At 38.4% G+C, this 25,628-nt stretch overlaps 1 protein-coding gene across 2 annotated transcripts in view; it reads left to right on the top strand.

The window, feature by feature from the left end:
• Positions 1-1,894: 1,894 nt before the first annotated feature.
• GPATCH2L (G-patch domain containing 2 like) overlaps positions 1,895-25,628 on the top strand; it is a 65,370-nt gene continuing 41,636 nt past the window's right edge. For both annotated transcript variants that reach the window (XM_012742549.3, XM_012742565.2), the window contains exons 1-4: positions 1,895-1,978; positions 4,203-4,874; positions 20,042-20,106; positions 24,638-24,814. In XM_012742549.3, the coding sequence (XP_012598003.1) occupies positions 4,213-4,874; positions 20,042-20,106; positions 24,638-24,814 (904 nt within the window). In that variant the 5' untranslated portion in view covers positions 1,895-1,978; positions 4,203-4,212. The remainder of the gene's footprint in view (positions 1,979-4,202; positions 4,875-20,041; positions 20,107-24,637; positions 24,815-25,628) is intronic.

The raw sequence follows: 25,628 nt of genomic DNA, 5'->3' as shown, positions 1-25,628 counted from the left end.
CTGTCCTGTGGGAATCACAATTCAGCATGCCCAAAATGGAATTAATCATCTTCCCACCAAACCTGTTTCTCTTCTTAACTTCTCTAGCTGTGAGGATGGCACTGACCATTCTCTTAGTCACCCTGGCTCAAAACCTCAGCCATCTTTGTCTCCTTTCTTGACTCTTTACACAACAAGTTTCACCTATAGAAAATTCTGAAACTCCACAAAAACAACAGGTAGGAGATACAGTCATTTATATTGAAACTATTTTTGATGTCATGTAGCCTATCATTATAGTCACATTCCTATGCAAGTATTGATTTAATTTCCTTTATACATGAATCATACTCTACATTTTTAGAGTAACCTTTTTATTGATGTATAGCAGTCATGCAGAAATATATACACAATCATAAATCGATGACTGTTCATGTCATTAAATATTCTTTCACAACATCAGTTTTAAAAGATTGCAAGGTATTGCATCCATAGATGTACCATAATTTAGTTAATTAACCCTTATAGGATTGCTGGCTTTTTTCCAAGTCTCATCTCTCTCCCACAAATGCTGCAGAGATGAACTTGTTTGTATTTAACATTTTTGTGCCCATTTCCAATTTTTCCTTAGAATAAAATTCTTAGAGGCAGAATTTCTGAATCAAAGGGCACATGCATTTTAAATAAACTTTTAATTTTAGAATAGTTTTAGGTTTAGAAAAAAATTATGAACATACTACAGTTTCTGTGTAGTCCACACCCAGTGTCTTCTATTGTTCACATCTTATGCTAGGATAGCACACTTGTCACAATTAATCAACCAATATTGGTACATCATTAACTAAAGTTCATACTTTATCCAGATTTCTTTAGTTTTTCTCTAATGTTCTTTTTCTCTTCCAGTGTCCCACCACATTACATTTAGTTGTCATGTCTCCTTACGCTCCTGTTGGCTGTGATAGTTTCTTAGACTTTCCTAATCTTTGACCTTAATTTTGAGGAATATTGGCACATATTCTGTAGAATGTCCCTCAATTTGGGTTTGTTTGATTTTTTCCTTACGTTTAGACTGGGGTTACATATTTCGTATTTCGAAGGAAAGTACCATCAAATGTCATTCGCATCACATATGACAGCCACATACCACAGACACAATTTATCACTGTTAATGTTAACCTTGATCACCTGGCGGAAGTAGTGTTTGCCACGTTTCTCCACTATAAAGTTACTCATTTTTCTCCCCTTTTCATACTGTAATCTTTGGAAGGAAGTCATTGTGCACAGCCTATACTTGGGAGTTATGCTCCAGGGTAGAGATTTTATGTGAATTATTTGGGATTCTTCTGTGGGAGATTTACGTCTTCTCCATTTATTAATTTATTCAATCACTTATTTCTATTAGTATGGGCTCAAGAATATTTCTTTTAAATTCTGAGTTATATTCCAATACTACTTCACTTGTTTTATTGCTCAAGACGTGTATTTTTAATGTTCTGAGTAACTCAATGTAAAACTGCCCCTCCCAAAGGCTGTACCAACTCCCATGGTTAGGAGATGTCATTACGAGATCCACTTCCCCTCAACTTCACACACCCTTTATAAAAGTAGGTCAGAGAGCAAGGGTGAAGCTGACGCCCTTCGCCAGGGTCCAATTTCTTGATGCCCACAAGAAAGATGAGGCCGGCAAGCGTGGTCTTTTTCCCCCAGGGTCACCTCAGCCTCAGAGGGACTCCTCACCACGCCCGCCCCTATTGGCCGAGCGTCTTAGCCTCTTGCCCCAATGCCAGGCTTCTCCGTGGCCCCGCCCACAGCGGGCGGAAGTGGGAGCGATCGCGGGGCGGAAGCCCTGGGGCGGGGCGGGCTCTCTTGAGCAGTCAGCCCCTCCTACTCCATCGCCCCACCCCTCCGGCCCAGACCGGAAATGAGGTCAGAGAGGGAAACCCTGGCGGGGAGCCTCGGCCCAAAAAGCGGCGGCCGTCGGAGGTGGCTGCGGCAGCTGGTGAGGGGGAGGAGTGGGTTGAGAGGGTTGGGATCCAGGGGGCCAGTGCCAGAAGAGACTGGGGCTCCGGGGCGCGGATGAGCCGCTAAGGGTGTCTTGGGACCGCGGCAGCCTACGCGAGCAGCGAGGGTGGTCGGGCCTTGTTTTTCAGGGCCCGTGCCCCCATCCCGGGGGATGAGGGCTGGGCAGTCTCTGGGGTAATAGCCCCCTCCTGTCTCTTCTTTCTGCCCCTCTTTGGCTGGGGACAGCGTGAGGGCTTGGTGTCCTGAGCCATGATCACTTTAGCCCTGGGGGACGGGCTGGGGAGTGGTGGAGAGTCCTTTGAAACACGGTTTTTCTCACGTATGTGGCCATGTTGTGACTGCTTATCACCGAGGGAGCTCAGTTGCCAGGACTTGCTTTTTGGCAGTTTCTGCCCTAGAAAGGCTGACCCCCTGCCCCTGGTGAGCCCAGATGAGAAGTTGCCTCATGCCCACCACCTCCTACTCCGTCTCTTCCTCAACCCTGAGCTTGCCTCTCGCTGCCCACCAGCTATCTGTCTGTTCCTTCCTGTGCTTGACTCAGACAGCCTTACCCCTATTCGGGTGCATGCCAGGACCCGGAGTCCTTTAGGAGTGTGCACCCAAAACTGGGGTTCTTCTGTCACCTACTGTTTGAGTTGCAGCCTTTGAGGCAGGAAAGGATTCTGCATAGGCGTTCGATTACAAGTTGTTTGGTAACTTCATTCCACTTTAAAGTTTGTGCTGTTCTGCCTGAGTTTTTAAAGCAGTAGTTCTTTATTAAGGAAGTAGATTTAGACGTGCTCTTCCCACTTCTTTATCTATTTTGGTCTTAGGGACAGTTGTTTTCTAGACCTCAGTCATGGTGTTTTAAATCACTTCTTATTGCTTAAAGGGAGCTTATATGCCTTTTGACACTTTGAGAAGTTTTGTTTAGGTGTCAGTTTTGGAAATAGGCGTCACCATTGCTTCCACAGATATGGCGGAGAAGCCAGAAGAATTTTCCTGCCTTTGAGTTCATTGGCATAGGCACAGCATGAAAACAGGTTTTAGAAAGCCCTCTGCAAAATGAAAACTGCTTGAACGGAAATGTGGTCTGAGAGTGGCGCCACATAGAGTTTTAAACTCCAATTATGGTCTTGAAATACTTAGGGTTTAACAAGGGCGAGGGAAAAAGTGCTAATTTAATTAGGTGTTGTACAAATTATATTAGACATTTCCCTTTAAAAGAGAATTTTGAAAATTACTCCTACTACTGTCAGTAGTAGGTTGGCCTCTGAAGTGACCCCTGAAGTGTGATGGTTTGATGAACGTGAGTAGAAAAATAGGAAATTTTGGTAAGCAATTTTGGCTGGCAATCATAGAGACTACCCCATCTCTGTCATTTCTGTTGATGTTATATCCTGTTTTTCTGTGATTTGTGGCACTAAAGCACATAATTAGGATGGTCACTTTATTTACTGAAGGATGGGAGAGGAGCTTAAAGGTTGTTAATTGTTCAAAAATATATGATACACTCTATAAGGTTCTATACCTGATAACTTCCAGTTGGTAGTTGGTACCAGAATGGGTGCAAACTTAGTATCTTATTTTTATTCTGAGTACAAACCTGGGTCACTATACATTCCTCAATGGCTAAGCTTGTAAGCTGTCTTCCTTAAAGTGTGTCACTAAGTTGTTCTGTTTTCTGCTACAGGCATTGTCAGCAGTGTCCCCAGACCAAAGAACAGTTTTTCATCCATTCTCAATACCTTGGTGAGACTGGGTCCTACCCTGTGTTTCTCCAACTCTGCTGTGATTTGGAAGTTGTATGTTTTTTTGTTCCTGTCTAATGAGACATTCTCTAATCTTTTGAATCTCATCATTAGGGTAATTTAGTGACAAGGCTAACTGGGGAAAAGAGAGAAGGATCTAGTCCCCTGAGTTTGCTTGTTTTTGCTAATATCCCAGTTGTCATCTGCTGAGTGTTTGAGTTTTTGTGCTTAAGAACATGTTGACTCTAGGCATTTAACAAGGGCCAAACACCTATTTTTAGTGGCTTAAGGGAGCATAGATGGTAGGAACAGAGTCTAAGTGTAGTCAGATGAAAGGTGACTTTATTTTCTATAGATAGGCAAGACTAAGGAGTACCATGATCTATTTGATAAAATTATTCTAAAACCACAGATCCTATTCAGGCTTTCTTTTTCTTTTCTTTTTTATTTTTTCAAACTTCCTTTTGACAGATGTGGCCTCATGGATGAGCTGGCACATGACTTAGCTTCAGCCTTGGAGCAGACATCTGAGCAGAATAAGCTTGGTGAGCTGTGGGAGGAGATGGCCCTGAGCCCTCGGCAACAGAGGCGGCAGCTTCGGAAACGCCGAGGCCGGAAACGTCGTTCTGACTTCACTCACCTGGCAGAGCATACCTGCTGCTACAGTGAGGCCTCTGAATCAAGTCTGGATGAGGCCACTAAGGACTGTCGAGAAGTGGCTCTGGTCACCAATTTTAGTGACTCAGATGACACAATGGTAGCCAAACGGCACCCAGCTCTCAATGCTATTGTTAAGAGTAAGCAACATTCTTGGCATGAATCTGACTCCTTTACTGAAAATGCACCTTGTCGGCCACTTAGGCGCCGGAGGAAGGTGAAGCGAGTGACATCAGAGGTTGCTGCCAGCCTTCAGCAGAAGCTGAAGGTATCAGATTGGAGCTATGAGAGAGGCTGCAGGTTCAAGTCTGCTAAGAAGCAGCGTCTATCCCGCTGGAAGGAGAATACTCCCTGGACCTCATCAGGCCATGGGTTGTGTGAATCAGCAGAAAATAGGACTTTCCTAAGCAAAACGGGAAGGAAAGAAAGGATGGAGTGTGAAGCAGATGAACAAAAACAGGGCTCTGATGAGAACATGTCAGAATGGTGAGATCTCCCTTACTAAGTCAAAGATTTTCCTGGTTATTTTACCCAAAGTGCAAATCTAGTCTTCTACTTTCTTTCATCAGCCACTCTAGTATTGACTGTGTAACTTTCTTTAATCAATCATTAGTTTATCACTAGTTTTTTAAAATACTGTCATGAATCTATTCCCTCTGTCAAGAAGGCTAGATGTAATAGAAACACATTTGTTTCTAAAAGCAAGAGTCTGATTTTCAAAACCGTTTGCTGCTGTTTATGTAGTTCATGCATAGATATTGCTCTTTAGAACGAAGGTTTTAGCAGAGGCTGGTGTATGTATATGTGGAGTTTGTAAATGTTACTGGTAAGCTGTCTGTCTCCATTGGGAATCATGGCTTTAGATATTTTTTGGTTGTAATTCTGTTCTCTGCTACTTGCAATTTAACTATACTTTATTTTTTATGGCTGACATTCAAGTTGTCCAACATATGTTGGGCTTTGAAACTAACATACTTAGTCCCATTAGTCTTATACCAAATGTGATTGACCAAGAAAATTTATCTCTAATGAGTGCATGTTTAAAGTGTCAGTGTAGTTTTGGTAACTTTTTATTTTTTACTTCTTAGATAATCCTAGGAACATTGATACCCCCCAGTTTGATATTTTAATGTTATTAATATTAATCTATGATATATGTTTCTTCATGAGGATGCTGTTGGTGTTTTGGATGGGATAATTCTTTGTGGTGCATTGCAGGATATTTAACATCTCTTCACTGTTCCCACCCCCTTTTTCATTGTAGCAACCCAAATGCCTCTAGGGGTGCTTTCCAGGTGGGTTGAATACTCCCTGTTGAGAATCATTGTATTATTCTATTATTGCTAATATTAGTTAGCATTTATTAAGTAAGCACTGTGTGCCAAGCCAAGCACTGTACTGCAAAGACTTAACACATATTTATATTTAATGTTCACAGTTCTACTGCAGGTACCACTGTTTATATTTTATAGAAGAGGAAACTGAGCTTATGGGAGTTTAGATAATTTGCCTAAGGTAACCCAGTGCCAACATTGGGAATCAAAGCTGATCCCAAAGCTCATTCTTAACCAACATGTTTTGCTGCCCTTTGAGTTTGCCTTTTTCATGACCCTTTTGTGTCTCGACTTTCACAACTGAAGAACATGTGACCTTTTTGAAGTTCGTCTTAAAAACAAAGACATAAATCTTAGGAACTCTGAAATGGGGCTGTGTCAGTAACAGGAAAAGCTGTTTAGGTCTGTATGCCTGTACTTTTCATGGACGGTTTCTAATCCACTTCCAAGCTTTTTCTTATTAACTGTATTGGCCAGTGTGCTCAACAAGGTAGGTTCCTAATTTGGCTTTCCTGATTTTCCTTTAATGCTTAATTCCTTTTAAGGCCTATTTACCAATTTATGTGTTTATTTTTGGACTATAAAAGTATTTTTTCCTCATCATTCTATTTTTAATCAAACAAGGAATGTTTAGTGAACTTGTAGTCTTTCACACTATTAAAACCCTCTATGGAGGCATTCAAGTTTGTTTTAATATTGAGCATAAATACCAAATAGAAATCTTCTCACTGTTGAGAAGGGTGATTTTAAAAATAGCTTTTTGGGATAATAGCTTGTGTATGTTTCTTCCCCAGAATTTCTTGTTAAACTGTGACATAATTGTGTGTGTGGGATTGTTAACTCGGCTCTAAGATAACAGCATGAGTATGGCACCAGATGCAGAGCCTGTCAACTAGTAGTGAGGTGCTTCAGGCTTTCCTGGTCCTTACCCCAAACACATCTATCGCATGTATGGTCAGGTTGTGATAATGTAAATTCTAGTTATCTGAGAGTCTGGATAAATTGAAGTAGACAGGAATTCTTATGAGATTCTTACTTTTTTCAAATTGAGGAGACCTCATTCCCTCATTTGGGCTATTGCCCTGGCACATCCTTTCACAGTTCTTTCAGTAATGTGGATCCCCAAAGGCCCTGCAGTTTAAAGGAATAATGGGTGGAGTAGTAGCGCACATGGAATGAGAAAAATTCTTCTAATTATTTAGGAGTCCAAAATTCTTCTTGACTTGTCTCAATATCTCTGTAGTTATAAACAGAAGTGCTTCGTACTTTTCCCCCCTAAATCCATTTTATGTGGAAAGAGAGTGATTCTTTCTTATTCTTTGATTGCATGTTGTGTTCAGCCTTTCCTCAATAAAGTGGAACAAAAATCCTTTACTTTTCAAGCTGCCCTCCATTATTAAGCACATCTTATAAACAGGGTTAGCATTAGAGTATAAGTATATAGTAGTTTATGATTTGGATATTATGCTGTCTTGGTGAGTTGATTCTGTCAATATTTTCCTACTTTTTTTCTGCATTAAAACAAATACTTTCAAGAGTCCTCTGGGTTATTCTTTCATAAAGCTGCTTGGATATGCCACTGTTTATTCATATACAGATCAAAGTGTAGAACTTTACTTTTTATCAGTGGTGTTGAGGGTTAGCAGAGTAATGATCCACCTTGCACAATTTTTAAGATGAAGTCGATCATTAAGCTTAGCTTAGCCTAGTCAATGGATAGAGTTTTTTAAAAAGCATGTATTAGATGCTTAAGATTTGAAAATGTATGTCTTAATCAGCGGTATTTCTAGTTTTCTTAAGTTCACTTTTGCTAACTAAATGTGGAGTAGTTTAAGGTTCACTGGTATTTGTTTGCTTTTCTCGTTCTGATCTTTCTTCAATGCTATTCCAACCAATCCCTTATGAGTTCCGAGGAACTAAAGGTAGTTATGATATAATAGTTTTTTTTATTACTGCATAAAGATCAAACTATTATTCTAATATTTTTCTGTGTGTGTTTGTGAATATTCTAATATAGAACAACTCTTATAAAATTGCTTTCTACTGATCTTTATTCAAATTGTCTATATCATTGGCATGGTCGTAGCTCATTGTAGCCTTAAACTCCTGGGCACAGGTGATCCTCCTACCTCACTCTCCCAAGTGGCTGGGACTGCAGGCATACGCCACCATATCCAACTAATTTATAGAAGCTCTTAATAGCTATTAGCTCTTATATGATCATAGCTTAATTTTGCTCTGTCTTCACTAACATACCATTTGTTTGTTCCCCTTGAATATCGTTTAGCTTTTTTTTTTTCTTTTGTAAGTGAATTGGTTGATGATGGCCTGAAGTCACATTCAGGAGCCTTCCTAAGGTGATGTATTAGAGGCTGATCTCACAGGAAAGAAAATATTCCCTTCTCTTGGAAGGCAAGTGACAGAGATAGAGTGCTAAACCTCCCCCCTCCTCCTCTAGCCCAAGCTGACCTTCTGCGGCCCCTTGGTACCTCTTGTTTTCTTATTTTTATAGAAAATCAATATCCCTTCTGACACAAACAATAGCTCAGAAACAAGAATAAATGGGAGAAAGCTGAGATCTCTGTCCATCACCTCTCACTTTAACTCCCCCAAACTCTTTAATTATGAGCATGCTTTGCTCCAGGTGTGTGTGACAGTGAAATTGCTAAATGAGGACCATTTTAACCAAAGATTGGGTGATCAATAACACTCTATAGCAGTAGCTTGTTGGATCAATAGCATTCATTATTTCATAGTTAAGGTAAGTAGCCTCCTTTGCAAGTGGAGGTCATTAATCAGGGGTTACTGAAGCTGTGGAAAGGAATATATTTGGTAGAGTGAGAATGTTCTGTTTTCTATTTTGTAAATAAGAATGCTGACCAAGAGTATACTTACTATTGTTGCAGTTGGTGGTATTGCATTTGAGAGTATTGAATAGCTAGCATAGTATGCTTATACAGATTTATTTAAAGTTCTACTAGTATATCCTTCAGAACAACTAAAAAGAACAGCTTGGAAGTAGATATGATATTGTTGTATTTGAAGTTCTATCTCTTGAAAGAAATATCTGTCTCTTAAAAGAGTCTACTTCTTGAAAGAAATCTTAGGATTATTCTGTGTAGCTCCAAAGAAGGAACTAGGACTCAGGGATAGAAAGTACAGAGCATTAAATGTTGCCTCTGTATAAAGCACAATATTTTAAAAGTTAGAACTCTGTGAAAATGAAGTGAATTGTTTCACCAGGTAATGAGTTCTAGATCACTGGAGGGATTCAAGCTTAGGCTTCATGAGCACTTACTGAGTTACTGTGCAGTTGAGAAGGTTGGGCTGCAAGACTTCCAAGGTCCCTTGCAACACTGAGATTCTCTGATTCTTTTCAGTCACAACCTGCCTCCCACCACTGTAACTTATGACATCTGACAAGTAGTCTCCACTGTCCACTGGAATAGTTATGCAAACATAAAACATTGCAGACTCACAGCACTAGAAACTTACGTTTGGCCTATTGCCAAGATTTTTTGACAGTATAAAGCTGATGGAATTGCATTGAAAAATGCAATTGCAGGCCTGTACTAACAGTGCTGAGCCTACCTGGAAGGTAGATGGCAAGACCCTGTATCCTTTCTCTGTAGTCAGTTCTTGGTTCAGAAGTGCATGATCTGTTTCAGTCAGAAAATTGAACAGCTGCAGATTGAGGCAGAGTGTTTCTTCCTTTGCTTCCCAATCAGTATCTTTCAGTTTCTATTTGGAGGCTGTAACTCCCAGAATATACTTGGATAGGGCAGCTTAGTATTTTCTCTATGTGTATTTGTGTTTGGGGTAGGAGGCAGTCACAGGGTATTGAATCCTGGAAAGTATAAGTATAAAGATTTCTGTTGACCTGGGCAGTAAAGAAAAAAACCCTCTTTGTAGTATTTTATCCACCTCCATTTACTGCAGACTCCCGGAATGGGGCCAGAATCAGGCAGCGAGGGTTAGGAGAAGATTCTGTCTTAGTTTAGCATAACTGTGTGAGTTAAAAGTCTACCAGTTATACTGGGAATTAGGCTAGTGGCTCTGCATAGTCTCTTGGCCAGTTATAGATCTGGGAAGAGCATGTTACCTAGGTCCATGGGAATAGAGAATGGGACCAGGGTAATCTATATACCCTTTCTGTTGGCAAATGCCAAAAAGAGGCCTTTGAACAAATTCTGCAGAATAAGGAAAAGGGAACATCATTCTGAAAGTTCAGAGGAAGAACAAATCTTTGAAGATGATTGCCACTGGGAACCAGAACATTTTAGAAAATCTTCATCAGGATACAAGAAGATATAATACTTTTGAAATAGGAGCAATGTAAGTCAACAGAGAGAAAGATAGCTATTTGAAAACCCAATAGTTTGGGAGGAAGAATTGTAGGGAAATTTAAAATGTATTTGGAATATTCAAATGAAGGACCATTCACTGCAGAAAACTGAGTTGATGATATGGAAAACTTTGGAAGTCCTCCTAAAATGCAGAGGGAGGAGAGAAAATCAGGTCTGGAGGACAGAGGATAGAGGCCCAGTCTGTATGTAAATATTTTCAAGGAAGAAACCAAAGCATTGGAGAAGAATAAAAGATACAGCTGAAGAGACAAAAATGTTCCTGAGTTGAAAAAATTAAAGATTAAAGGGAGAAACTTATGAAAAGAGTCCTACCTAGACATACCCTGGTGATGTTTTTGCATTCTTCATTGATGATGGAGCAGGTATAAAGAAAAATCTTAAAAGGAATGAAAATAAGACTGACTTTCATCCCTACAGTACTAAAGGTGAGGGACTACATTCTCCTATGGAGTTTTGAGGGGAAAAAAGTTGCTGTCCCAACCCACCCTGAATTTTATATGTAGTAAAGATGTATTTCATATGGAAAGGCAGCAGAAAGACATTCTCAGATATACAAGTCTTAGAATATACACTGTTTAAAAATTTACTTTGTAAAGACATTTTATCTACCTGAAGATGAATCACTATTAACGCTAAGAACATACAAGTCTTAAAAGAATGGGTGGACTTCTCTAAGACACAGCCCTCAGCTCAGTGGCAAAGTCCTGAGGAAAGTCATCCCTTTGCAAAGTATACCTAATTGTATTAGTCACGTTAATGAACCCGTCAAACTGGAGAGATTGCCTTCTTTCATGGCACCATCTGAATGAAACTGGAAAATAAACTCTTTCATTATATATTCTCATTACTTATAGGAATAATTTCAGAATTGATATGAGATATTTCTCTGAATAACCTCTCTTAGTCATGTTTACTACTAGATTCAGAAGTCTGATTACATATGGTTATAAATGTACCACCTCTACCCAGGAAAACGATGGGAAAAAAATAGTAAGAGCTAAGATATCTTTGGGCAATGGATCTAGGAGTGACTTTTTCCCTGTTTTTCTGAATTCTAAAACAATTTTTAATTTTTGTTATAAATAAATGCATTATTATTTAATGAAAAAACTAAAATAAAAAACACTTAGTTTTTAGAATGATGATATAAGCTGTAAACTTTATCCTATTTGTTTATTTGAAATATATATTAATTAGATGCAAAAGATTCCTCTTACTAAGTTACCTGGTTAATAAGATCTTAAATGGGGGAGAAATAAACCCAGCTGGTAACTTATTAATACCAACTTTTGATTATAGGTGATAAACTAATTCTGTACCTCCTTATTGTAATTGAGACAGTTATAAACTACTCTTTCAATTCTAAATTCACAGTCTTCTGTGGTTAGGAATATGAAAGAATTAGCAAACTCTCAGGTCAGAAGGCAAGCTGTGCTTTTTCCTCCCAATTGTGGGAGTTTAGAGATATTTGTTAAAACTGGAAGCTGCCATTTAGAACTAGGAAGAAGGCAATTATTTTCACAGAAGTGTTATTAAAGATTCTGTATTATCTATTGCTGAAGAAAAAAATTACCCTAAAACTTAGTAGCTGTGAACAACAAACATTTATTGTCTTACAGTTCCCTGAGATCAGGAATCTGAGAGTGACTTAGTTGGGAGGTTCTGAGTCACTTCTTCCCATGAGGTTAGAGTCAAACTGTTGGCAGGAGCTGCAGTTCTCTCAAGGCTCACTGGGGCTGAAGGATGTGATTCCAAGCTCACTCATCTGGCCTTGGGCAGATCTCATTTCTTCGTAAAGCTGTTGAACTGAGTTGCAGTTCCTTTTCTTGTGGGCCCCTCCACAGGGCTGTCAGCATCCTCAAGACGTGGTAGTTGGCTTCCCCTTGAGTGAGCAATCTGGGAAAGGTTGAGGAAGAGACAAAGAGAGCCCAAGATGGAAGCTACAGTCTTTTATAACCTAATCTCAGAAGTGACATCCCATTACTTACGCGGTATGCAGTTGGTTACACAGACCCTGGTATAGCGTGAGAAGGGCTATGCCTGGGGTGAAATAAAAGGAGGCTGGGTCACTGGGGGTCATCTTGGGGTCTGGTTACCACAGATGGCTACTGACCTAAGAGTTTTTCCTAACTTAGTGTATTGCTAAAGTTAGGAATAATATTCTCAGACTATGGCATTTCCCAGAACTTACTAGGAGAATGTCTTTAATTTGATTTCAAAGGAAGGGCATTCAGAAACTATAAGGGCAAGTGAGGTGTGAGTTCCTAATAATAAGTTTTTTTTTTTTTTTTTTAAAGACAGAGTCTTTTTCTGTTGCTCTGGCTAGAGTGTGGTGGTGTCATCATAGTTCACTGCAACCCCAAACTTCTGGGCTTGAGTGAACCCTCCTGCCTCAGCCTCTCAAGTAGCTGGGACTACATGCACACACCACGATGCCCAGCTTATTTTTCTAGTTTTTGTACACGTGGGGTCTCGCTCTTGCTCAGGCTGGTCTTGAACTCTTGGCTACAAACGATCCTCCTGCCTCGGCCTCCCAAAGTGCTAGGATTACAAGGCTTGAGCCACCACCCTTGGCCAAATTTTGGTGTATCTTATGTAAGTATGCTGAAAATGGATTTTTTAAAAAATTTAAGATACATCATTAAGGGGGAAAGCTTCTTTCAAAATTGAGTTTATGAACACTTAGGGTTTAGGATATTTGATGTATTATTAGCTGATAAGGGGTAGTAGTCAAAGCACTGCTAGAGTTTCAACTGTATCTGAAAGTTTTAGGTAGCAAAAAGCAAAGGTAACTCCTTCCCTAGTTCAATTAATTTGTTTACATTTTCAGGAGAATGAAAATGAGAAGTCCTGAAATTCAAAGGTGTCTTATGAATGGAGAGACATGGGATTGACTTGTAGTAAATGAGATGAATTTGTCTTGCACTATCCATGTTTTAGTGGCCATTCAGTGAGTGCATGGGCTTCAGACATAACACAGCACTGGGTCTGATGCTTCCTTGCTGTGTGATGTTGCCCAAGTTGCTTAACCTTTTTAAGCCGCATTCTGTCATCTATAACATGAGGTTGATGTATTTACCTTGTAGAGTTTGGGGGTAGAAGAACTGTAATAATGAATATATAAAGTGCTTAGTATATTACTTGGCCTGTAGTAGAACTCAATAAATGACATTATTGGTATAATTAATAGTAGTCTTCTATATTAATTTTCCTAATAAATTCCGTAAAGTACCAAACCTCTTCCTGAGACACTTGTAGATCTTGGTTAAGAACAGTATCTCCCTCTCTTTTTTGGATGAAACCTAGCACAAGAAAAATGCTAGATTTCATAGGCCACATTTTGTTTTTCCATTTAAAGTGAAAATAGGTTTGCATCCCATAAAATTTAGATTGCTGTTTTAATGAGAAGAAGGATGTCAGTGAAGAAATTACTCCTGTTAGTTAACCTCTAAAATAACATTTAGATATGAACGAGAATTGGCACTCTAGAAGTAGCTTTCTGATCTTTCATCCTTTGCATTTGTATGTTGCTTTAGAGTTCACAAAATAGGTTCATGTGCCACATACTATCAAAACCTCAGAGCAATCCATCCACATTTTATGTGTAAAGAAATAGGACTGGAGGGGGGTGGGTAAAATGACGCTCCACAAAGCCATATATGGGCAAGCAACAGAGGTGAGTCTAGAACAAGTTCATTCTATATATGTAACATTTACTGAATGTCTGTTATGTACCAGGTGCTATGCTAGGCATTGTGGGCATTGAGATGAACAAGAGATTTCCTTTGCCTGCCTGGATCACTCTCCCCCATGGTTGTAGGATTTTCTTTCTCCCTGAGTTAGGCAGGGAAGGGTGAACTGTACAACTCTTGAGTAGTGTCAGTTCTGCTGGTTTGCTGAAGATGCCACTGCCTTCTGATGGTTCCTAGATCTGGAGGCTTCAGACTATTTGAGGCCCTGGTCCAGCCCTAGCAAGGAAGTGGTATTATTCTGGGGTATGCTTCTTTGGCATGTTAACCTCTGCTCTCAAAGGTTGGCTCCCCTCTTCCTCTGTAGTGGTTTCCCTAAACAGGATACCCTGCCTCTTCCAGGCCTCCACTTTATTCATCACTTTAGATCAGGGTTCCCAACTTAGGCACAACTGGCATTTTGGGCCATAAGATTCTCTGTTCTGGAGCTGTCCTGTGCATTGTAGGATGTTTAGCAACATTGCTGGCCTCTACTCACTAAATGTCAGTAGTTTACCAACTCCTTCTCCCACCCTTCAAGTCATGACTACCAAAAATGTTTCTAGATGTTGCCAAAGGACCCCAGGGGGAGAGTGGTACAAAACTGCCTCCAGTTGAGAACCACAGTTCTGGATGTTTCTGGTACTAAGATTGGATTTTTACTTCATTGACTTTGCTTTTACCACTAAGTATGAGTTTCAGATTTAGAGAATTTAATGAAAACAAAGCGTTGATCTCTTCTATTGAATAAAAATACTATAGTTTTAAAACAAAGTTTTTGCTAATTTAGAAATGATACCCTTTAATTGCTCAACAAAAGGGCAGACAGTGCAATTTTAGAACTTAGAAAAAAAGAGCAGTTGAGATGAAAACATTTTCAAGTCAGTACCAAAGTGTACAATGTTCAGCCAATGGTGCTTGTCCTGGAATTGTTTCAGTGGACAGGTTATCAATAATGTTTTATTAGGCTTGATTCCTAGGATAATATACTTATCTGAAAGTGGATGCCATTTCCAATCATCTGGTCTACTGAGAGTGCCTCTGATTACATAGACACCCTGGTGGGAAGGTTAGATGGATAGATGTGTGATAAAACAAAGAAAGCAAAATGTTACTTGCAAAATCTAAGTGATGGGTGTGGGTGCTAACTATAACTTCTTTCAGCTTTTTTGTATGTTTGAGTATATAATAAATATTAGGAAAAGTATTTGAAGCTGCTGATTAAGTTGACTTTACACTTCTGTTGTTTCAGTTGAATGTGGCTCAATTGCTTTTCTAATGATATTATAATAATTAGGTAATACAATTAGTGGTCCAAAATCCAGCCTTTAATTTTGTTTATGTCTTATTTAAAATGGTAGTTTTGCTGCTACATAAAGTGTGGGACCTTTTTTTAGCAAAAGGCAATGTACAGAAGTGGGATGTATTGTTACTATTTTTATTCTCCTGTGAATATTTTTGAGATGTTTTCTGGCTTCTAAAATGGGTTGATATCCTCAGTGTCATAAGGTTAGATTCTAGGCTTGTACCACCCCTTATTAACTGCAGAAAGTTTTTCATTGAAAAATGTACTTCTCCCTACCTCTTCACACCCTTCTTCCACAGTCTGGACTAATAGTTGCTTATAAAATGCTTGCATTTAAGTTGTGATTGACATGTTTGTTAGTGTTAGTGCTAGTTATAGTGCTATGTGTCTAGTATATGATTAATACTTAATAAATGTTTACTGAATGAATGAATGAAGGTTTAGGAGAAATAGAGGGAAGAAACACTTCTGCTTCCTTTTTCTGTTAAGAGACTTTTTAATCTCCTAATTTGGGATTGGATTTTTTTCAATGAAAGTTATTTGTAAGGTTAATATATTTCTACTCTTCCAAAATATTTTAGAAAAATCCTGGTAATATTTTTATATGTAAACTATTTATAGATTAGAATCTCATAAATCATATGAGAACAGGGAGTATAGAGCAATTCCTGAGGCAAAGACAAGAGGCATTGATGTTTCTAGGAGTTGCTGCCATTTTAGAAGAAGACAAGATTTCATTACCTGCTGTCTTTCTGGGCTTTGTCTTGTTACTTTTGTCTGAAGATTGATAAAGGCTAGGTTTCTGTCTTCCTGACTAAGCTTCAGAGGACCACAGTGGAATGGAAACCATAGAAATAGGATCACAATTTTTTCTTATAAAAATGAGGAGCAGAGCTTTTTCTGCTATTGCCCAGTTAAAAGACTGATAAGCCAAAAAGTTATAAACAAATCTGGAGGTTTTGGAATAGAAAAAAAATATGTAGGAGCCTTGATATCTTTTAACTTTCAGACTCGTTTGGCTCTACAAAGATGCTAAATGAAAATTGTCTTTATTGAAAGAAATTTATTTTTAACAGAACATTAAATTGAATTAGTTAAATTAACATTTTATAGTTGATTAAGTCATTATTAAAATCCTACTGGTCTGTTTTTTAATTTTACATAATCTCTGAGCCAGAAGTGAATGAGGGCTGTGAGATTAGAAGTTTGGCCTGTAATTTGGAAGGGAAGTACTTGCTTCTACTTTATAGCTAGCACTGCATTTTTGCAAGCTGTATTATAGTGTTTATGTGCAAGCATGCCATGATGCTCCCATTCTTTCAGCCTCAGAAAACATTGCTAACAATTTTTTACATATGATTACATTTTCACAATGCAAGTTATTCTGAGAGCATGGATAGAATTAGCTAATGCTATCAGATGATATATTCCTTTCCAGGTATGGGTGGAATGATGACACATTTATGTAATAAGTATTCTCTAGACATAATTTTTTTTTTTTTATGAAGAAAACACATATCTCCCTTTATCATAGTCTTAAAATCCTGGTGATATTTCTGTTACATCATTATCATTACTCCAATTAACTATATATAGGAAACTCTTTTAGACAAGTTTCATCTAAGCTTTTTTAAGAACATTGATTCTCCTGAAATGCTGGTAACAGTATTTACTGTTGGTAACAGTAGAAAATGTATAGTGCCAGGATGCCAACATGTTTCTTGATCCAGTGGGTATTTTTTGAGCTTGCCCCTTTTATTTAGGTACAGGGGTCCTCAAACTTTTTAAACAGGGGGGCCAGTTCACTGTCCCTCAGACCATTGGAGGGCTGCTGGAAAGTGCGGCGCACATTCCACACATGTGCACTGTGGGCCCGGGATGAGTTGGCTGCTAAGCAGGACAGGCAGTGGTGGCAAAAACACCTGGCGGGCCAGATAAATGTCCTCGGCAGGCCACATGTGGCCCGCAGGCCGTAGTTTGAGGACCCCTGATAGAATATGAGGAGAGAATGATACAACAGAGGATCAAGGAAGCACTGTATCTCATAGCGCTTACAGGTGGCTGGAAAAGAATTGATAGCCTTTGTGATAAAGCAAATGTTTTAAATTTTAATTGGAAATAATCAAAGAGAGGGAATCATAGACATTGCAGAATAGACTTTGTAATACCTGTAGAGTAGGAAATCAACAAGCTTTCTCCATAAAGAGCTAAGTAGTAGATAGTTAGGGCTTTGTATGCTATACATTCTCTATTGGAACTGTTCAGCTTTGCAGTCATAGTGCAGATGGAGCCATAGAAGATAGGTAAATGAATTATTGTCGCTTTGTTCCAATGAAATGTTACTGAAATTTAAATGTCATATTTCCATGTGTCACAAAATACTTGTCTTTTTATCTTTCCCCCCAATGTTTTAAAACTATAAAAACTATTCCTAGTTCCTGGGTCTTACAAAAATAGGTGATGGGGCATTGCTTGCTGACCCCTAAATTTCAGTAGTGATTCTACTAATCAATAAAGTATGTAACATGATGGTGGAATAGAATCTGTCCCATGCCCTACCATGCTTTGTAGCTCTCCCTCATATGAAGAAAAGTTTAAAAATATAAAATTTGCTTTATCCTTGGGGCTAGGTGAGGAGAATAAAGTAGTAATATGAGAGACTGTGTAGTAGGTCTCAATGGAGTCAGACCACTAATGTTCTTCAGAAATTGCTAAAAACAGAAAAATAACACTGTTAAGTTTAGCAGGCACACTTCCTTAAACTCAGGAAGAATGAAGTACTCAGGATATTTTCTGGATTTAACTGCAGAGGTCTTCAAAGATTCTAAATCTATCAGAATCCAGTAGTATAGTTTTGTGAGACATTTCTTACAATGACCCCTGAGAAAGTTTTCACTTACAAGTACATAAAAAATAAAATGAAAGAACCTATAAAGAAATAGGTTATATTTTATTGACTCTTTCTGAAACAGATCTCATGCATTTATTATTCAGAGACAAGCTTAAGTGAGGAAGACATTGCTACTTAATTTAACCAACATTTTGAGGATTTAGTGTTGGCAAGATATTTGGAAATGTTGCAAAATACAAAATATTTTCAGGTTTTTTGATCCAGGAATGTAGATTGGGATATTGCCAAGCCTATTTCTTCTGTGGCATGGTGAAAATGCTTCTTTCTTGCTTTAGTTTGTTTCATCTTCTAGAGCAGGTGAAAAAAGAAATTGACTATCTTGAAAGGAAACACTCCCAATCAAGGAAATAGCTAATATTATAAAGGATCAAGAAGTTTTTCTTAAGCCAGGTAAATCAAATTTGGAAGAAAAGCAGCATCAGAAGAAGCAGAATCAATTGCGAACAATAGCTCAGAAAATGAATCTGGAAAGAATTCCATGGGACAAAATTTTATTTCAATGAGGTCAAATGGAGTTTGTTTTTTATATTTTTAACATTAGTTCCTTTTTCAAATGAATTTGGTGTATTTGCTTGATAGAAAGGAAGACAAATTTTGAATATATAAATTTGCCATATTGGTTATTTTTTTTTCTATTCATGGATTTTTGTTTGCTGCTTTGTGAATGGGGGGAAAACTTGAGAGATGCTACATGTCTTAAAGTTGGATAGCTTCATTTGAAACTGATAGTTAGAAATATTTAAAAATAAAATTAGCACTGTTTGAGGAAAGCAACCTTGATGTTGATGTTGGCAATTTCAAGAATATATTATAAATCATCAAACTTGCATGATATTAGTAAAATTGTTGGCTATTTATTTAAGGTTGTTTCTGTTGCCCATCTGAACTTGCTCTGAAACTGATCAGAGTATGCCCCCCCCCCCCAATTATGCTACATTGGCATTAGGATTATTCTGAGCTAAAGGCAATTTTGAGACTCAACAGATACAAGAAGAGTTCTACCTTTTAGGCTTTATCTGCCTAAAGTAAGGCATGGGTTGAACTTTGAGGAAGGTTGCCCCCGTAAACCAGGGAGAGAAGAACTACTGTTCTTAATGAAGACAGCTACCACTAAGATGAGTATGTCTAAGTAGACTCATATAATTAACAAAAATTAGTATAACCATTTAATTAGTCTTTTTCTAGAATTAAAGTTAATTTCCTTATAGTGATAACACAGAGAGGACTTACGGTAGTGCAGGTATCCCTTCTGATTGATTGCAGTGAATCTCCTGTTTCTTAGAAAGTGACCCATTTTAAAGATAGATTATATGAGGTGCAGAGGTGCACTTGTAGTCTCGGCTACTCAGGAGGCTGAGGTGGGAGGATCCCTTGAGTTCAGGCTGCAGTGAGCTATGAATATCAATTGGATTCCAGCCTGGGCAACATGGAGACCCCATCTCTAAAAGATTACATGGCACCTAGCTCCAGAAAGTGTATTCTGGTTTATTTCAAACAATGGCCTCCCATAAACATTGTTTAACATTAAAACTATTTTTTTCCTGTATTCAGAGGATAAGTAAGCCCTGAGGCTAACTTTAATTGTAACCAAACTGTTTCTTGTGAACCCCAACGTATGTGAATAATAAAAATTATGTACTTTCCCCCTCCAAAATTTGTTGGTAAATTTGTGTTGCTTAATATTCCAAACCAGGTAGAAATTACTTTGATGAGCCTTAATAAATACCTTTTTAATTCTAAACAAAGTGACTGTAGATGTTTTAAAAGTACTTTGAAATATAAGTAAAAATTTTAGAATTCTCCTCTTATATTTCTGTTATTTTGGGGGAAAATAAATATCATAGCTTCCCTATGAAATTTACATATCTGAAATTTACATATCTCTAATACCTGGAGTAAAATTAGGGAAGCTTGGGATCTTTCCATTTGAAAACCAAAATAAGAATGTATAGTTCTTTGTTTTTGACTGGAACTGATGAGTTCTCTCATGTTTTCCTCCTTTTTCAGTGAAACCAGCAGTGTGTGTAGCAGCAGTGACACTGGGCTCTTTACCAATGATGAAGGACGACAAGGTAATCTTGATCCCAGCTTTAGGATATTGGTTCAGTGTTTATGGGAAGATGCTAATGATTATAGGCATGGCTCATTGAGAATATGATGGTTGTCTGTGGCAGTCGTTCTTAAACTTTAGGGCATATAAGAGCCACCAGGGGAACTGTTAAAACTGCAAATCCCTGAGCTCCTAGAAATCAAATAGGTCTGGAGTTGGCCCCTGGAATCTGCATTTTTCACAAGCACCTGAAATAGTTCTTATGCAGATATTTCAGACATTGAAAATCACTGGTCCAGGGGGTTGGAGTGTTGAGCCTGGGACTTAGGGAAGTTCCTTTCTATTAGAACCAAGAAATATCCTCATGTATTACTCTCTTTTTTTGGATGTTAAGGCATTCTTGTTTTCCCACTTAAAATCTAGTTATTTTTCTAACCTTATTTATAAGTGATTATAGTGTTCTAGGTGAATATATTATGTAAAACATCTTCTTTCTCAAGTTAAAACTCCTGAAGTTTAATATAGAACTCTGTGAATAAAGCTCATGCATGTAAATTACCAGTTCTTTATTTTTACTACCTAAGCACTAATTTAAAACTTTGCCTTGGTATAAGTGCATTTTACAAAATTCTTATCCTCTAGACTTGTGTAGGACCACACTACTTGTACACCAATAAGAAATTACATGTAGCCCTTTTGGACTGTAGATTTCTTAATTTAAAATAAGACATTCGTAGATCTCTAAAATCCAATAACTTTTCTAGATCTAATCCAGCAGTTTTTCTCCATGGTTAAGTGACTAAAGGACAGAGGCACAGTGGCTACCTGTCTGATCCAGGTATGTTCCCTAGTAACTGAAGGGATCCTGAGACTGAGACTCAGCATCCAAGTCCTGATTTTGGAGAGGGACTGTGGGGAGGGTATCTTGTCCATGCCTCAGAGTTGTAGGCATGGAGGCAGTTTTATCCCCATAGAGTTGTTGAGCTTCCTATTATAATGGAGGTTGTTGTGAGTTCATTTCTATCTTTAAGACTCTGAGGGACATAGGTGTCATTAGAGACTGTGTGTGTATACAGGTAGGTTCTAGTTAGGGTCTTGATTTTATTATCTCATACCAGGAAAGTCTGGTTGTCTTTCCATGAATGAGTTGGTATATACTATTCAGAGTTAATAATATTTGCTCTTTTTCTTTGTTTTTACTACAGTGCTAGGAAGTATCAGAATGTACCTCTTAAATTTAGGTTATAATGCATAATCATATAGAGGTGTCAAGAAGTGTGGACCTATTACAGCAGATGAAGTTTTTGGGTCTTTGGAAAGCTTTTTCACTAATAAGGATTCCTTGGTTTATCACGAAAAAGCTTATAGAATATTCTGTAGCCCCAGGTCTCCTTTCTTTTCTGTCTCAACTTCACACATTCTGGTGACATTTAGAGGCATAGAGTTCTCAACACAAAGCTGTGTTATTTCCTGCTTCATTCCTTTGTTCATGCTGGTCTCTCTGCTTGGAGTCTCCTCCTCTCTTTTCCTTGAATGGCTGGTCATCCACCAAGACCCAGTTCTCCTTTTGCCCTTCCAGGGCATATTTATGGACTGTATCAGTGGGTTTTCTTGCCCTCAATTTCTTATTGGTGTTGACTAATAGGAATCATCAGTAGATGATTAGAGAGAGAGAGAGGTGAGTGAGATTGGATATATTAGTCAAGATTTTATTGTGATAATGCTGTTTAACATCCCCTAAATTGCAGTGGTTTACCACATTTATTTCTTGCCATGGGCCTGTGGGTTGCCTGTGGTTCATCTGATCTTGCCTGGACTCAGCTGGTCTCCAGGCTTCAAGTTAGGTTTACATCTACTCAGTGTACCTTATTTTGGGACTAGGCTAAGGGAACAGTGGCTATATGCAGCATAGACTTCTTTTGGCAAAGGACATAAATTCCAAGTGACCATGCCAGATCATGTGTGCATACTTAAAGCCTTTGTTTGAATTATATTGGCTAGTGGTCTGCTACCTAAAGCAAGACATATAACCAACCCCAATGTCAATAGGATGGGTTAAGTGTGCTCCGCCTAAAGGGGAAGGCACTGTGGAATCCAATGGCACAGGGCAAAGGGTGTGGATGAATCATTTTATTATAGAGTGGTAGTGAGGACTTGGAAACCATTATAGCTTTCCCTAGCTCTCTTTCTGTTGGATTGCTGGTTGGCAGTGGTTGTATTTCTCTGCAGAAGGCCACTACTCTTGTTTGGCAGCCTTCTCCTATAAGTACAATTCTTTCTCTGGGCTCCAAAAACATTCTTTCCCTTGTCAGTCTTTTACCAACCCTGGACCGATCTAGGTCTAGTGTTGGTAAAGACCTCCTGCTGTGCTGACTCCCAGTTGCTTCACCACTCCTTATTGATTTCCGTGTTAGTACTTTCTACACCTTTGTAAATAGTCACTTCATCAGGTCTCCTTAATGAGCCCCTTTAAATGTGCAGTGTCTTTCCCAAACATATTCTGACTGGCAGGCCTTCCTCTTTGTGCTTTAGGGCTCCTTGTACTTATTGCTTTTTACCACTTACCCTGTTATGTTATTGTTTGTAGGTGTGTGTCTTTTTCATTGAAGCTTTTCAAAGGCAGGAATTTTATTATTTGCAACCATAGTACCTAACACATTGTTGGCATATAGTGAACTCCCAATAAATAGTTATTGAGAAAACCAGTTAAGGTAAAAAACTTTTTCTCTCTCAAACAAAATCGTACATAGAATCTCAAATTATAAAACAACTAAGCCTATTTTGGTTAAAGCAAGATTCTAGAGGAGCTGTAGGTCAGGAGCCTGGTGCATTCAGCCTCTTCCTTATTCTCTGGCAGCACTCTTTTAAGGAGCTCCTGCATCAGGTATCCTAGTGAACCCAGGTGGAAGACTACTGGTCTAGATGATCTCACAAGGTTCCTTCCAGTTCAGTGAGTCCCTTTTTGTATTATTAAAAATCTTGAGTGAATGCTTGAGAACCAAAAGATTTCCATTATATTCTGTCATTTGTCATCAGAAAACATGATCCAACTTAATATACTATTTTATAATTGGCCCAAAGAATGCTTATGGATAAGAAAATAATTAACATATTGAAAATGCAGAGAAAGTAATTATTGTACATTGATGCCTGTCTTTAATTCATCTGTGTACCTGGTTTGGTGAGATGCTTTTAGAGTAGTGGTTCTTAAAATGTCCCCAGACCAGCTTAACATCGCTAGGGAACTTGTTAGAAATACAAATTTTTGTTCCTATCTGGACCAGAATCAGAAACTTTGGTTGTAGGGCTCAGCAGTCTGTGTTTTATCAAGCCCTCCTGGTGCTTCTGATGTATGCTAAAGGTTGAGAACCACTGTTTTAGAAAAACATCTGTTTGTGATGTGTTTTTATAAAGGAACACTTGGAATAATTTCTTTAATGGTAATACCTGCTACCATTCACCAGAATGCAGGTTTCATTGCCCATCTTGGAGATTTCCACAGAGATTTAAGAGTTATAATTTTGGGTTTCAGTAGTCCATGAATCTGATACTTCATATGTGATAGGCATGTTCTGAGCAGCTTTGCTGGGATCCAGTGTACATTAAGAATGTATGGCTTATGAACTCTTTAGATGTTCTTGTAATAATTTCCTTTATCTTTGCTACTTTGAAAGGATGATGGGATGGCAGACATGAATTTATCTATCTTATTCTTTGTTGGCAGGGTAAAACTCTAGGGGAAACTGAGATGCTATCATTGTAGCCAATAGAAGTTTGAACTAAGAGTCTGAATATGTGGGTCTAGTTGCCATTAATGAGCAATATGGCCTTCTTGAAAGGCCTTAGAGAATGAAATTATTTATTTCTGTGGTTAGTTTTTTCCTGGAAACTTGGATTGCTAGTATCAAGATGATTTTCTGTCCCATTAATGAGATACCAAGGAAAAAACAAAGTATGAGCATACATTGTTTATTCACCTATTATGAGAAGCAGATATATTAATAGCAAAAAATCACTCAGGACAGCTAGTTTTGATTTGAAAAACATTTATGGGCTTTGAACCCCCAGGTTTATTTGTACCACTGAGGATGATGTAGGAGAGAAAGTTTATTTTTGTAGTAAAGATCTCAGGCTCGGAGTTAGTCAGGCTTTGGGTTCAAATCCTGGCTTCATCATTTACTAAATTGAATTTGACTTTTCTGGGCTTTAGGTGCCTCATTTGTAAGTTGGAGTTAGTATAGGGATTAGAAAAGATAACATTTACAGATTTTTAGCATGGATCCTGGTAGGTTATAAGGGTTTAGTAAGTGGTATCTTTATTAGTTTTTACTAGTAAAGCAATTAAGTCTAACACAATATGACATATATGTAAAACTAGGTTGCTATCCCAGTTTTCATCATAATATGGATTAAGAAGAAGGACCAGAACAATTTTTTGTACTTTGATTTATTTAAAGGTATAATGGAAACCATAGCACTAGGAGTCATCCTCCCATTTAACTTTTCTTAGGCTTGTTAAAATTCCAGCTTATGATATGATCTCCTTACTTTAGGAGATGATGAGCAGAGTGACTGGTTCTATGAAGGAGAATGTGTCCCAGGATTCACTGTCCCTAATCTTCTGCCCAAGTGGGCTCCTGATCATTGCTCTGATGTAGAAAGAATGGATTCTGGACTGGATAAACTCTCAGATTCCACATTCCTTTTACCGTCTCGGCCAGCTCAAAGAGGTGAGTACTGAGAAGACCAAGAACTTCATGCTTTTATGGTTCTCTTAGGGCAGAAGAATCATCCCATAGCAAACATATTTGTGCCTCTAAGCATGTATTAATTATCTGAATTTTGGAGCTAGTCCAGGGATTTTCTAGAAGATTAAAGGATGAGTCTTAAGGCTTGAGATTCTCTCCATTTCTACCTAAATCAGTCCATGGAGACTCTGGGGACATATATTTGCAGGGCATTCCTTCAGCTTGCCATTGCCATTTGTGCCAGACTTAGGAAGCCTAGCATCATGCCACAGCTGTTTATCCTGATGTGAGACTCATAGATTATTGAATGCTCAATGGAACGCTGAAGTATTGGATCTTGGAAAATAATAGATTTCAGTAAGAGCATTCACATACAAGGTATAATGGCATTTTAAAAATGGATGATTTAAAAATAATTTCTTTTAATAATTTCTGCTTATTTATTTATTTGAGAGAGAAAGAGTCTTACTCTGTTGACCCAGGTAGAGTGCAGTGGTGTCATCATAGCTCACTGCAATCTCAAACTCCTGGGTTTAAGTGATCCTTCTGCCTCAGCCTCCCGAGTAGCTGGGATGATAGATAGGTGCACACCACCATGCCTGGCTAATTTTTTCTATTTTTGGTAGAGATGGGATCTCACTCTTGCTCAGGCTGGTCTTAAACTCCTGACCTCAGGCAACCCTTATACCTCTGCCTCCCAGAGTGCTAGGATTACAGGCATGAGCCACCATGCTGGCATAAATGATTTTATTTTAATGACCCTATTATTGCAGACAAATATTTGTCTTTTCCCTTT

This window comes from Microcebus murinus, chromosome 6 (assembly GCF_040939455.1).
Source record: "Microcebus murinus isolate Inina chromosome 6, M.murinus_Inina_mat1.0, whole genome shotgun sequence".
NCBI lineage: Eukaryota > Metazoa > Chordata > Mammalia > Primates > Cheirogaleidae > Microcebus > Microcebus murinus.
The sequence above is the reverse complement of the archived record's forward strand: the minus strand, read 5'-3'. Positions and strand labels throughout refer to the sequence as shown.